Source organism: Theropithecus gelada, chromosome 9, assembly GCF_003255815.1.
Source record: "Theropithecus gelada isolate Dixy chromosome 9, Tgel_1.0, whole genome shotgun sequence".
NCBI lineage: Eukaryota > Metazoa > Chordata > Mammalia > Primates > Cercopithecidae > Theropithecus > Theropithecus gelada.
This window is the reverse complement of record NC_037677.1, coordinates 93,856,842-93,868,905: the sequence shown is the minus strand read 5'-3', so window position 1 is coordinate 93,868,905 and position 12,064 is coordinate 93,856,842. Positions and strand designations below refer to the sequence as shown.

Genomic DNA, 12,064 nt, shown 5'->3' with positions numbered 1-12,064 from the left:
AAAAAAAAAAAAAAAAAGAAAAAAAAAAGAAAAAGAAAAAGAAAAGGTATTTTGGAACTGAGGAAGAGTTTTTTTTGGATAATAATAATAGCTCGCATTTACTGCATGCTCACTGTGTACCAGGCAGCGTGCTCAGCACTTTAAATTCATTATCTTATTTAGTTCCCATAAACCGTATGGGTAGGCATTCTTATCTCCATTTTACAGATGTGGAAAACTGAGACTCGGGGAAGAGTAAAGTGAGTTGTTCAAGGTCACAGAGCAAGTGATGGTACCTGAATTCCAACCCAGAGAGTCTAACTGCAGGACCTATCCTACAGATGTGAGTGGTCCTTATTAGCCATATGTGGAGTGGCTGATCATGGACACAGCTAGAGCCTCTGGGTGGGAGTTGCTGCTAGAATTCAGGGGTGGAGAGGTGAGCCTTGGGGTGCGGGGGTGGAAGAGATTGTGCTCAGGCCATTTGGATGCCTATTGTTCCCTCTTCTGATAGAGCACGACTCCTGAAGGAGGCTCAGAGCAGACACCTCAGGATGGACGGCCAGCAGGTGGCCTAGGGCCCTCAGATGCCCATACCAGGCTGGCGATGTAGCCAGGGGCTGTATTCAGTTATGACACAGACTCAGTTTGGAGGCCAGCGGGTTTCTGTAGCCCAGGAAAAGGATGGGAATTCTGCCACTACCCTTGGCCTCTGCATCTCCCCATCTGATTTGCAAAATCCCAGCCTACTAGTTGGTGTTGCAGGCTCTCTATAGGGTTTTAGCCCTAACAGGTTGTTGGTAGCACTCCCTCTGGTGGCAAAGATGCACCACTGACCCCTCTGTAAAGCACAGTACTACACATTTACAGTAATTTGACACATATACACAGTTTCTTTTATTTTTATTTATTTTTTATTTATTTTTTTGAGACAGAGTCCCACTCTGTTGCCCAGGCTGGAGTGCAGTGGCATGATTTCGGCTCACTGCAACCTCTGCCTCCCGGGTTCAAGCGATTCTCCTGCCTCAGCCTCCCAAGTAGTTGGGATTACAGGCGTGCACCACAACACCTGGTTAATTTTTGTATTTTTAGTAGAGACGGGATTTCACTATGTTGGCCAGGCTGGTCTCGAACTACTGACCTCAGGTGATCCACCCGCCTTGGCCTTCCAAAGTGCCGGGATTACAGGTGTAAGCCACCGTGCACAGCCACAAATACATAATTTCACACTGAATCCTCACAGCAGCCCAGTGAGTTCAGAATTATTAGCACAACTTTCAGCCAGGCACAGTGGTTCACACCTGTAATCCCAGCACTTCGGAAAGCCAAGGTGGGTGGATCACTTGAGGTCAGGAGTTTGAGACCAGCCTGGCCAACATGGTGAAACCCCATCTCTACTAAAATTACAAATAGTCAGCTGAGTGTGGTGGCATGTGCCTGTAATCGCAGCTACTTGGGAGCCTGAGGCAGGAGAATTGCTTGAACCCAGGAGTTGGAGGTTGCAGTGAGCCAAGATCGCGCCACTGCACTCCAGCCTGGGCAATAGAGTGAGACTCCATTTCAGAAAAAAAAAAAGGAATTATTATCATAACTTTAAATAATATGACACATTAGAATGTGTAAAAAAAAAATGTATAAATAAATAAATAAAGGGAAAAAAAAGAACAGGAATCAGAGACTTAGAGAGGTTAAATCCCTTGCTTGGTTTATAGTTGAAGCATGTCCCGTCTTGAACCCAGCACTTTACCTGCCTTCTTTCAGCAATTATCCCAAGTCTAGACCTCTGGTCGTGAGCACAGCTTGCTTATAACAGTTTCCACACTCTGCTTCCTTTTCCTCCCCCAGCCACCAGTTCCCTTTTCTCAGCCTTCCCACTGAGGTCTCAGCCTGTGTCCCAGGCACAGGGCCCCACTGGAGGGTGATAATGTCTCCAGAGGCTTGGAGGAGCTGAGGCCCAGAGTCTGAGCTGACTTCAGTCTTCTCTGCAGCGACACTTTCTCACGTCAACACACTTTATGCTCTCTCTGCTCTAGGTGTGAGGACCACTTTTTGTTGTTGTTTTTTGAGACAGTCTCACTCTGTCACCCAGGCTAGAGTGCAGTGGCACAATCTCGAGTCACTGCAACCTCCGCCTCCCAAATTCAAGCGATCCTCCCACCTCAGCCTCTGAGCAACTGGGACTACAGGTGCCTGCTATTATGCCTGGTTAATTGTCATATTTTTTGTAGAGATGGGGTTTCACCATGTTACCCAGGCTGGTCTTGAACTCCTGGGCTCAAGTTATCTGCCCGCCTCAGCCTCCCAAAGTCCTGGCGTTACAGGCGTGAGCCACTGCCCCCGGCCCATTTTGTATTTTCAGTAAGTCCATAAAGTGTAATATACATATAAGCAGGGCATGGTGACTCACACCTATAATCCCAACACTTTGGGAGGCCAAGGCGAGCAGATCACTTGAAGCCAGGAGATCGAGATTTGTCTGGGCAACATAGCAAGGCTCTGTCTCTTAAAAAAAAATTAGCTCGGTGTGGTGGATATGTGTCTGTAGCCCCAGCTATTTGGGAGGCTGAAGCAGGAGGATGGCTTGAATTCAGGAGTTTAAGGTTATAGTGAGCCATGATCATGCCACTGGACTCCAGCCTGGGTGACAGAGTGAGGCCCTATCTTTAAAAAAAAAAAAAATTAGCCAGGCATGTTAATGCATGCCTGTGGTCCCAGCTACTCAGGAGGCAGAAGTGGGAGGATTGCTTGGGCCTGGAGGTCAAGGCTGCAGTGAGCCATGATTGTGCCACTGCATTTCAGCCTGAGTGACAGAGGAAGACTGTGTCTCAAAATAAATATATAATTAAATAATAAATAAATGGGATTATAACTATGTACTCTTTTGTGTCTGGAGTCTTTTACTCAACCTAGGTCATGCATGATGTTATATGTAGCAGTAGTTCCTTCTCATTGCTATACAGAGTCAAATGCTATAGTATTCCATTATATATCAATATGTCACAATTTATCCATTCTGCTCTATCTGTCTGCCTGTTTTATCTATCTATCTATCTATCTATCTATCTATCTATCTATCTATCTATCTATATTTTAGACACAGAGTCTCACTGTGTTGCCCAGGCTGGAGTGTAGTGGCATGATTATAGCTCACTCTAACCTTGAATTCCTGGGCTCAAGTGATCCTCCTTAGTTTCCCAAGTACGGGTACATGCCACCACATGTTGATAATTTTTAATTTTATTTTTTAGAGATGGGGTCTCACTATTTTGCCCAGATTGGTCTTGAACTGTTGGCCTGAAGCAATCCTCCTGCCTCAGCCTCCCAAAGCACTAGGATTATAGGTGTGAACCACTGCATCCAGCCTCATTCTACTGTTGATGGACATTTTATTATTTCCATTGTGAACATCCTCCTATATCTCTTTTTTGCATACAAGTAAACATCTCTGTTGAGTAAATACGCAGGAATGTATTGCTGGGTTATGGAGCAGGCCTGTATTTAGTTTTACTAGATACTATCACACAGTTTTCCAAAATGGTTGTTATCACTTTATACTCCAACGGCAGCATATTTGCCAGTTTCTCCACATCCTTACCAACATTAGTATTGCTAGTCTTTTTAATTTTAGCCATTCCGGTGGGTGTGTAGTGGCATTTCACTGTGATTTTAATTTGTATTTCCATGTTGATAATGAAACTAAGTATCTTTTCTGTTCTGGTCTGTTTTTTTACCTTTTTTTTTTCTTGAGACAAAGTCTCATTGTGTCACCCAGGCTGGAGTGCAGTGGTGCTATTATAGCTTACTACAAATCTCAAACTCCTGGGCTGAAGAGATTCTCCTGTCTCAGCTTCCCAGGTAGCTGGGACCATGGGCGCACGCCACTGCACCCCGCTATTTTGCTTAGTTTTTGAGGAGACAGGTCTTGCTGCGTTGGCCAGGCTGGTCTCTAACTCCTGGGCTCAAGTGATCCTCCTGCCTCAGCCTCCTAAAGTGCTGGTATTACAGGCGTGAGCTACCATGCCTGGCCTGTTTTTCATATATTTCTTGGCCATTTGGATATTCATTTTTGTGAAGTGCCTGTTCATGTCTTTTTTCTTTTTTGTACAATACACCATGATGTTCAGCTGTTCATGTCTTTTGCCCATTCTTCTTTTTTTTTTCTTTTTTTTTTTTGAGACATAGTCTCACTGTGGCGCCCAGGCTAGAGTGCAGTGGCACGATCTCAGCTCACTGTAACCTCCACCTCCTGGGTTCAAGTAATTCTCCTGCCTCAGCCTCACAAGTAGCTGGGACTACAGGCACCCACCACCACGCCCAGCTTAATTTTTTTTTTTTTTTGTATTTAGTAGAGATGGGGTTTCACTGTGTTGGCCAGGTCTTGAACTCCTGACCTCGTGATCCATTTTTTTTTTTTAATTTTGTTTCTTTTCTGAGACAGGGTCTCACTCTGTCACCCAGACTGGGGTACAGTGGTGCAATCACGGCTCACTACAGCCTCGACCTTCTCTGGGCTCCCACCTCAGCCTCCTGAGTTGCTGGACTATACAGACTCACACCACCATGCTCAGCTAATTTTTGTATGTTTTGTAGAGACTGGGGTCTCATGATGTTGCTCAGGCTGGTCTTGAACTCCTGGGCTAGAGCAATCCTCCCTCCCTTCTACTCCCTGCCCCCGGGCCTCCCACAGTGTTGGAATTACAGGCCAGGCATGAGCCACTGCACCCACCTGTCCCTTTTGCCCATTCTTTTTATTGGATTGTCTGCCTTGTTCTTACTGATTGGTAGGAATTCTTTATATATTGTAGATATACTTTGTTAGTTATATATATCTTCTTCCAAAGAATGCTGCTAAAGGTTTAGAATAAAGCTGCTGGGCAAGAGGGAAGAGAAATGTGTCTTTTGTAAGGTTTGGGATCTGGTTGAAGGATTTTAAGGAGGGCCTCAGGGAGTGGGGATAAACTGGACTGGTTGCTGGTTCTGAGGTGGAATTAGAACTGGGAATTGGCTAGGTGCCGGGTGTGGTGGCTCATGCCTGTAATCCCAGCACTTTGGGAGGTGGGCAGATCACCTGAGGTAAGGAGTTCGAGACCAGCCTGGCCAACATGGTGAAACTCTGTCTCTACTGAAAATACAACAACAACAACAAAATCAGCCGGGCGTGGTGGTGCATGCTTATAATTCCAGCTACTTGGGAGGCTGAGGCAGAAGAATCACTTGAACCTGAAAGGTGGAGGTTGCAGTGAGCCGAGATCGCATCACTGCACTCCAGCCTGGGCGCCAGAGCAAGACTCCGTCTCCACACAAAAGAAAAAAAGAGAGAGAGAGAACCGGAGATTAACTAGGGATGGAATGCTGTCATAAGGCAAGGGTGGCAGCAACCGAGTATCTCCAGTAACAAATGAAAATAGCAAAGCTTGTCTAGAAGACACTGACTGCTTTTTTCTCTTTTCAGGTCAAGCTAATTTTCACCCTTTCAAGTCTCCATAAGTTTTGACTTTTTCTTTTTTCTTTCTTTTTTTCTTTTTTTGAGACAGAGTTTCGCTCTTGTTGCCCAGGCTGGAGTGCAATGGCGTGATCTCGGCTCACCACAACTTCTGCCTCCCAGGTTCAAGCGATTCTCCTGCCTCAGTCTCCTGAGTAGCTGGGATTACAGGCATGTGCGACCATGCCCGACTTATTTTGTATATTTAGTAGACACAGGGTTTCTCCATGTTGGTCAAACTGGTCTCGAACATCCTGACCTCAGGTGATCCGCCTGCCTCGGCCTCCCAGAGTGTTGGGATTACATATATACTTTTATATGAGAGTATATGACTTTCATATAAATGTTTCTAGGCTTAATTTTGAAAATAGATTTTCAAAAACAACTTTTTGTTGTTAACTGCAAAAGAATTCCAGTTTTTTGTTTGCTTTGTTTTGTTTTTTTGAGACAGTCTTACTCTGTTGTCCAGGCTGGAGTGCCAAGGTGCAACTCCTGACCTCAAATGATCCACCCGCCTCAGCCTCCCAGAGTGCTGGGATTACAGGCATGAGCCACCACGCCCGGCCACGCCCGGCCACACTCCAGTTTTATAAGGCTCACTCCTGTGGCCCTGAAACCTGGTCCTGGCTGGAGTAAGAACCCCATAGAACCCTTAGCAACCTAACTTCCTCCCTAGCAACAGATCTCCTTGGAGCTCCTCCCCATTCGAAGCCAGGAAGGGGCGTAAAACCGGATGTTGACTGTTTTACCATAGTAATGCACACGAATCCGGAAGTGACGCCAGAAGAAGAGGACGTGAAGACTACAGGGTATCCACGTGGGTTCTGAGCGTGTTTCCACGTTCCTGGAAGCCGGTCGTTTAAGCTCAGTGCCGGCCACGGCTTAGTCAACATGGGTCGCTCGGGAAAGTTGCCCTCTGGTGTCTCAGCTAAGTTGAAGCGCTGGAAGAAAGGCCACAGCAGCGACAGCAATCCCGCCATCTGCCGCCACCGCCAGGCCGCCCGCAGCCGCTTCTTCAGCCGGCCGTCAGGTAGCTGGGTTGGGACCCGAGCTCAGCCGGCGGCGGGTTTCCGGGAAGACCTGGGTCCAGATGAGTCTGGGGCCTCTGGGAGAGTCCGGGGCCAGGCATTGGACCTTTCATCTCTTAGGATGTCGGATCTGGAGCCCTCTCTGAAGGGCAGCCCTTCCAATTTAGCAGATACGGAAACTGAGGTCCGCAGTAGGGAAATGTCTTGTGTAAGGTACCGCGGGTGTCAGAGTTGAGACTGATGGCTTGGACCTTGGATAACTCTTTACAGAGCGCTTTCACCTTCATTTATTTTCCAGGCCCTCTGAATGTAGCTCCCAGCCGATTCCCAGTGGCGTTTATGCCACTGCTACAGGCAAGCAGAAACTCTTACATGGAGGATTCCCTTTCTTCTTGGTTTTTAAAGTTTTTAGGCATACAGTGGGTTTATGAGACTGGCTGTGTTCAGAATTCAGCCTCTCGGGTTGGCGATTTGGCCTGAGCTGGTTTGTTTCCCAGGGGTTCTGTTCTCTTGACTAAAAGGAGACTTGGGCCTTATCTTGTGCCTCTGGCTCTCAGGAAGGAGTGACCTGACAGTCGATGCTGTGAAGTTACATAATGAGCTGCAGTCAGGGTCCTTGCGCTTGGGCAAAAGCGAAGTCCCCGAGACGCCCATGGAAGAAGAGACAGAGCTGGCTCTCACCGAGAAGTCCTCGGGCACCTTCCTGAGTGGCCTTTCCGACTGCACAAACGTCACCTTCAGCAAAGTGCAGCGCTTCTGGGAGTCCAACTCGGCTGCCCACAAGGAGGTAGGAGCCAGGGTCAGGAAGGCTATTGGATAGTGAGGAGAGGCCAACTCATGCCTTTTCTTCAGCTCTGGCTGACGGGTTTCCGATGACAACAGCTGGTATTTCTGGATGATGTGTCATCGCTCCTCCCTTTTATGTCCCCTCCTAGGGCAGGTTCCACTTTCTGCTTTTTATAAGAACATCTCCCCTGCTGAAGAAATACTTGAGGGTAGAAATATTTTCCAAACATTTCTCTCCTCAGGTGTATCTAACACAGCACTTCTTACACAGAGTATTTTCAGTAAACATATGTTGAGTAAATAAATGCTGAGTAACAGTTATTAGGAAACGTTTTATCTAGCAAGAACTAAATTTAATTTAATTTAATTCATGTATTTATTTTGAGACAGAGTCTCGCTCTGATGACCAGGCTGGAGTGCAGTGGCATGATCTTCACTCACTGCAACCTCTGTCTCCCGGGCTCAAGCAATCCTCCTGCGTCAGCCTCCCGAGTAGCTGCGATTACAGGCATGTGCCACCACGCCTGGCTAATTTTTTCTTTTTTTCTTTTCTTTTTTTTTTTTTTTTTTTTAGTAGAAAAGGGGTTTCACCATATTGGCCAGGCTGGTCTGAGCCTCCTAAAGTGCTGGGATTACAGGCATGAGCCACCGTGCCTGGCCTTACTTTTATTATTTTATCTATACTTTAAAGTTATATATATTTTTTGTTACTGAAATAAAAAATGTCAAAATTCTAAATGATATCAAAATGATAGAAGAAGAATAAAATGTGATGGTAGAGCCCCCAACTTGAGTCATTCACAGAGCTCCTGTTAATGGGTCATTGTCTGTCTTCCTGGACCAGCTCTGTCCAATAGTAATCTAAATTCAAGCCACATATGTAATTAATTAAAAAAATTTTAGTAGCCATATTAAAAACTGAAAGAAACAGGTAAAATAAAATAACCTTTTTTTTTTTTTTTTTTTTCCTGGAGACAGAGTTTCGCTCTTGTTGCCCAGTCTAGGGCGCAATGGTGCGATCTCGGCTCACTGCAACCTCCGCCTCCTGGGTTCAGGTGATTCTCCTGCCTCAGCCTCCCGAGTAGCTGGGATTACAGGTGTGAGCCACTGCGTCTGGCCCAAATTAATGTTAATAATGTACTTTATTTAACTCAGTATCTTTAAAATATTATCACTTCAATGTATAATCAATATATTTTACTACAGCATTATTTTTATGATACTAAGTCTTCAAAATCTAGTGTATAATTTACCCATATTCCCCTACTTAGATGCTAAATTTTCATTGGAAATACTTGGTTCGTGTGTATTTAGAGTTCATAACATTTATAGTTGTACAAGTAGATTCGCCTACTATGAATTACTGCGAACCTATTCGCCAGGTTGTTACAAATATATGTTTCCTAGTAAATGGATCAAGTATTTTAAATTATGAGTAGTTAAAATTTAAAAATTAAATTTTCAGGCCAGGCGTAGTGGCTCACACCTGTAATCCTAGCACTTTGGGAGGCCGAGGTGGGCAGATCATTTGAGGTCAAGAGTTTGAGACCAGCCTGGCCAACATGGTGAAAACCCATCTCTACTAAAAAATTAGCCTGGCATGGTGGCATGCGCCTGTAATCCCAGCTACTCAGGAAGCTGAGGCACGAGAATCGCTTGAACCCTGGAGGCGGAGGTTGCAGCAACCCAAGATTGCACCACTGCGCTTCAGCCTGGGTGACAGAGTGAGACTCTGTCTCAAAAAAAAAAAAAGAAAAGGAAAGAAAATATTTTTTACCCAATTTTGTTATTTAGGTTTACCAAAATGTGATTCGTTTCTTTTCTTTTTTTTTGAGACAGAGTCTCACTTGGTCACCCAGGTTGGAGTGCAGTGGCTGATCAGCCTCCCAAGTAGCTGGGACTGCAGGGGAGTGCTACCATACCCAGCTAATTTTTGTATTTTTTGTAGAGATGAGGTTTGCCATATTGCCCAGATTGGTCTCAAACTCCGGGGCTCAACAGATCTGCCCACCTCAGCCTCTCAAAGTGCTGGGATTACAGGCATGAGCCACTGTGCCCTGCTTGATTAGTTTATTTTCTATCCACTGTTCTGCAACTTTTTCCCTACTGAACGATATTTATAAGTTAATATATAGTTGTTCTCATTCTTTTGAATAATGCACTATTTAAATCTTTCATTATTTATTATATGATACAGTCGGGTCTCCATATCTGCAGGTTCTGCACCTGCAGATTCAACCAAGCATGGATTGAAAAATCTTTTTAAAATAATAATAATATACCGGGTGAGGTGACTCACACCTGTAGCCCTAGCACTTTGGGAGGCCGAGGCGGGCAGATCACTTGAGGTCAGAAGTTCAAAACCAGCCTGGCCAGCATGGTGCAACCCCATCTCTACTTAAAATACAAAAAATTAGCCTGGCATAGTGGCACATGCCTGTAATCCCAGCTACTCAGGAGTCTGAGGCAGGAGAATCGCTTGAACCTGGGAGGTGGAGGTTGCAGTTAGCGGAGAGTGCACCACTGCATTCCACCTTGGGCAACAGAGTGAGACTCTGTCTCAAAGCAACAACAACAACAAAAATACAACTATTTAGATAGCATTTACATTGTGTTAGGTGTTATAAGTAATCTCGAGATGATTTAAAGTATATGGGAGGCCAGACATGGTGGCTCATGCCTGTAATCTCAGCACTTTGAGAGGCTAAGGAGAGCGATTACTTGAGGCCAGGAGTTCAAGACCAGCTTGGTCAGGCCGGGCGCGGTGGCTCAAGCCTGTAATCCCAGCACTTTGGGAGGCCGAGATGGGCGGATCACAAGGTCAGGAGATCGAGACCATCCTGGCTAACACAGTGAAACCCCGTCTCTACTAAAAAATACAAAAAAAAACTAGCCGGGTGAGGTGGCGGGTGCCTGTACTCCCAGCTACTCGGGAGGCTGAGGCAGGAGAATGGCGTAAACCCGGGAGGCGGAGCTTGCAGTGAGCTGAGATCTGGCCACTGCACTCCAGCCTGGGCGACAGAGCGAGACTCCGTCTCAAAAAAAAAAAAAAGAAAGACCAGCTTGGTCAACATAGTGAAACTGCATCTCTACTAAAAATACAGAAATTAGCCTGGTGTGATGGTGCACACCTGTAATCCCAGCTACTTGGGAGGCTGAGGCAGGAGAATCGCTTGAACCCAGAGGCAGAGGCTGCCGTGAGCTGAGATCATGCCACTGCACTCTTGTCTGGGTAACAGAGTGAGACTCTGTCTCAAAAAAAATAAAGTATATGAGAAGATGTATATAGGTTATACACAAATACTGCACCATTTGGATTTTGGTATCTTTAGGGGTCCTGGAACCAATCCCCCCCTCGATAACTGCAGTACATTAGAGACAACTACAGTACATTATTAATCTCCTGTTGATGGCTTCTTGACCATTCCAATTTGCTGCTGCCATGAACATCCTTGTACATAAATATTTGCACACTCATCTCATGCAGGTATTTCTACAAGGTTAGTACCTCATGGTGGAATTTTAGCAAGCATTTTCTGAGTCTTCTTATTTGCTGGGCCCCCTGGTATGGACCCAGGCCCTGAATGTTGCCTGTCTTGTCTGTCTCTGGGCTTTAACCGGAGATTAATCTGTGAAGGAGCAAGGAAAGAAGGCTCCCCTGGGGTGGGGTTAGGTCTCAAATAGTCACAGTGCTTTCTCCCTCCTGTGCAGATTTGTGCTGTTTTGGCTGCTGTCACTGAGGTGATTCGCTCCCAGGGAGGGAAGGAGACAGAGACTGAGTACTTCGCTGCTCTGGTGAGTGGGTGCCGCTGGAGGGTGAGTGTTCAGAGCAGCAGGTTATGCAAGATTTAGTGAGAAGACGAGTGCCCCTGGCATGTGGGGGTAGAGGACAGCCTTGACCAGATGAAAGTGCTGCATTTATTCTCAGGTGGCTTAGGAAGGCTGGTGGTATTTGCTACATTTCTATTTTCTCTTTCTTTTCTTTCTTTTTTTTTTTTTTTTTTTTTAAGAGACCTGGTCTCACTATGTTGTCCAGGCTGGTTTCAAATTCCTGGGCTCAAACCGTCTTGTCATCTTGCCCTGGCCTCCCAAAGTGTTGGGATTACAGGCATGAGCCACTGCAACTGATTACTTAGTACTTTTTTTTTTGAGACGGAGTCTCGCACTGTCCCCCAGGCTGGAGTACAATGGCATGATTTCGACTTATTGCAACCTCTGCCTCCTGGGTTCATGTGATTCTCCTGCCTCAGCCTCCCAAGTAGCTGGGATTACAGGTGCACACCACCACACCCAGCTAATTTTTTGTATTTTTTTAGTAGAGAAGGGGTTTTACTATGTTGGCCAGACTTGTCTGGAACTCCTGACCTCATGATCTGCCTGCCTCAGCCTCTCAAAGTGCTGGGATTATAGGCGTGAGCCGCCAGGCCTGGCGTACTTTTTTTTTTTGAAACAGTCTCACTCTGTTGCCCAAGTTGGACTACAGTGGCACAATCCCAGTTCACTGCAACCTCTGTCTTATGGTATCAAGTGATTCTCATGCCTCAGCCTCCTGAGGACCTGGGATTACAGGTGTATGCCACCACACCTGGCTGATTTTTGTATTTTTAGTAGAGATGGGTTTTGACCCTGTTGGCCCGGCTAGTCTTGAACTCCCGACCTCAGGTGATCCCCCCACCTCAGCCTCTCAAAGTGCTGGGATTATAGGTGTGAGCCACCATGCCTGGCCTTCTTATTACATTACAAATAAATATATATATATGTGTATATATGTGTGTGTGTATGTATATAT

General features: G+C 45.8%; 1 protein-coding gene across 1 annotated transcript in view; it reads left to right on the top strand.

The window, feature by feature from the left end:
* RRP12 (ribosomal RNA processing 12 homolog) overlaps positions 1-12,064 on the top strand; it is a 69,832-nt gene that overhangs the window by 20,632 nt on the left and 37,136 nt on the right. Inside the window, exons 2-4 of the mRNA XM_025396125.1 lie at positions 6,216-6,491; positions 7,047-7,276; positions 10,987-11,070. Coding sequence (XP_025251910.1) covers positions 6,353-6,491; positions 7,047-7,276; positions 10,987-11,070 — 453 coding nt within the window. The 5' untranslated portion in view covers positions 6,216-6,352. The remainder of the gene's footprint in view (positions 1-6,215; positions 6,492-7,046; positions 7,277-10,986; positions 11,071-12,064) is intronic.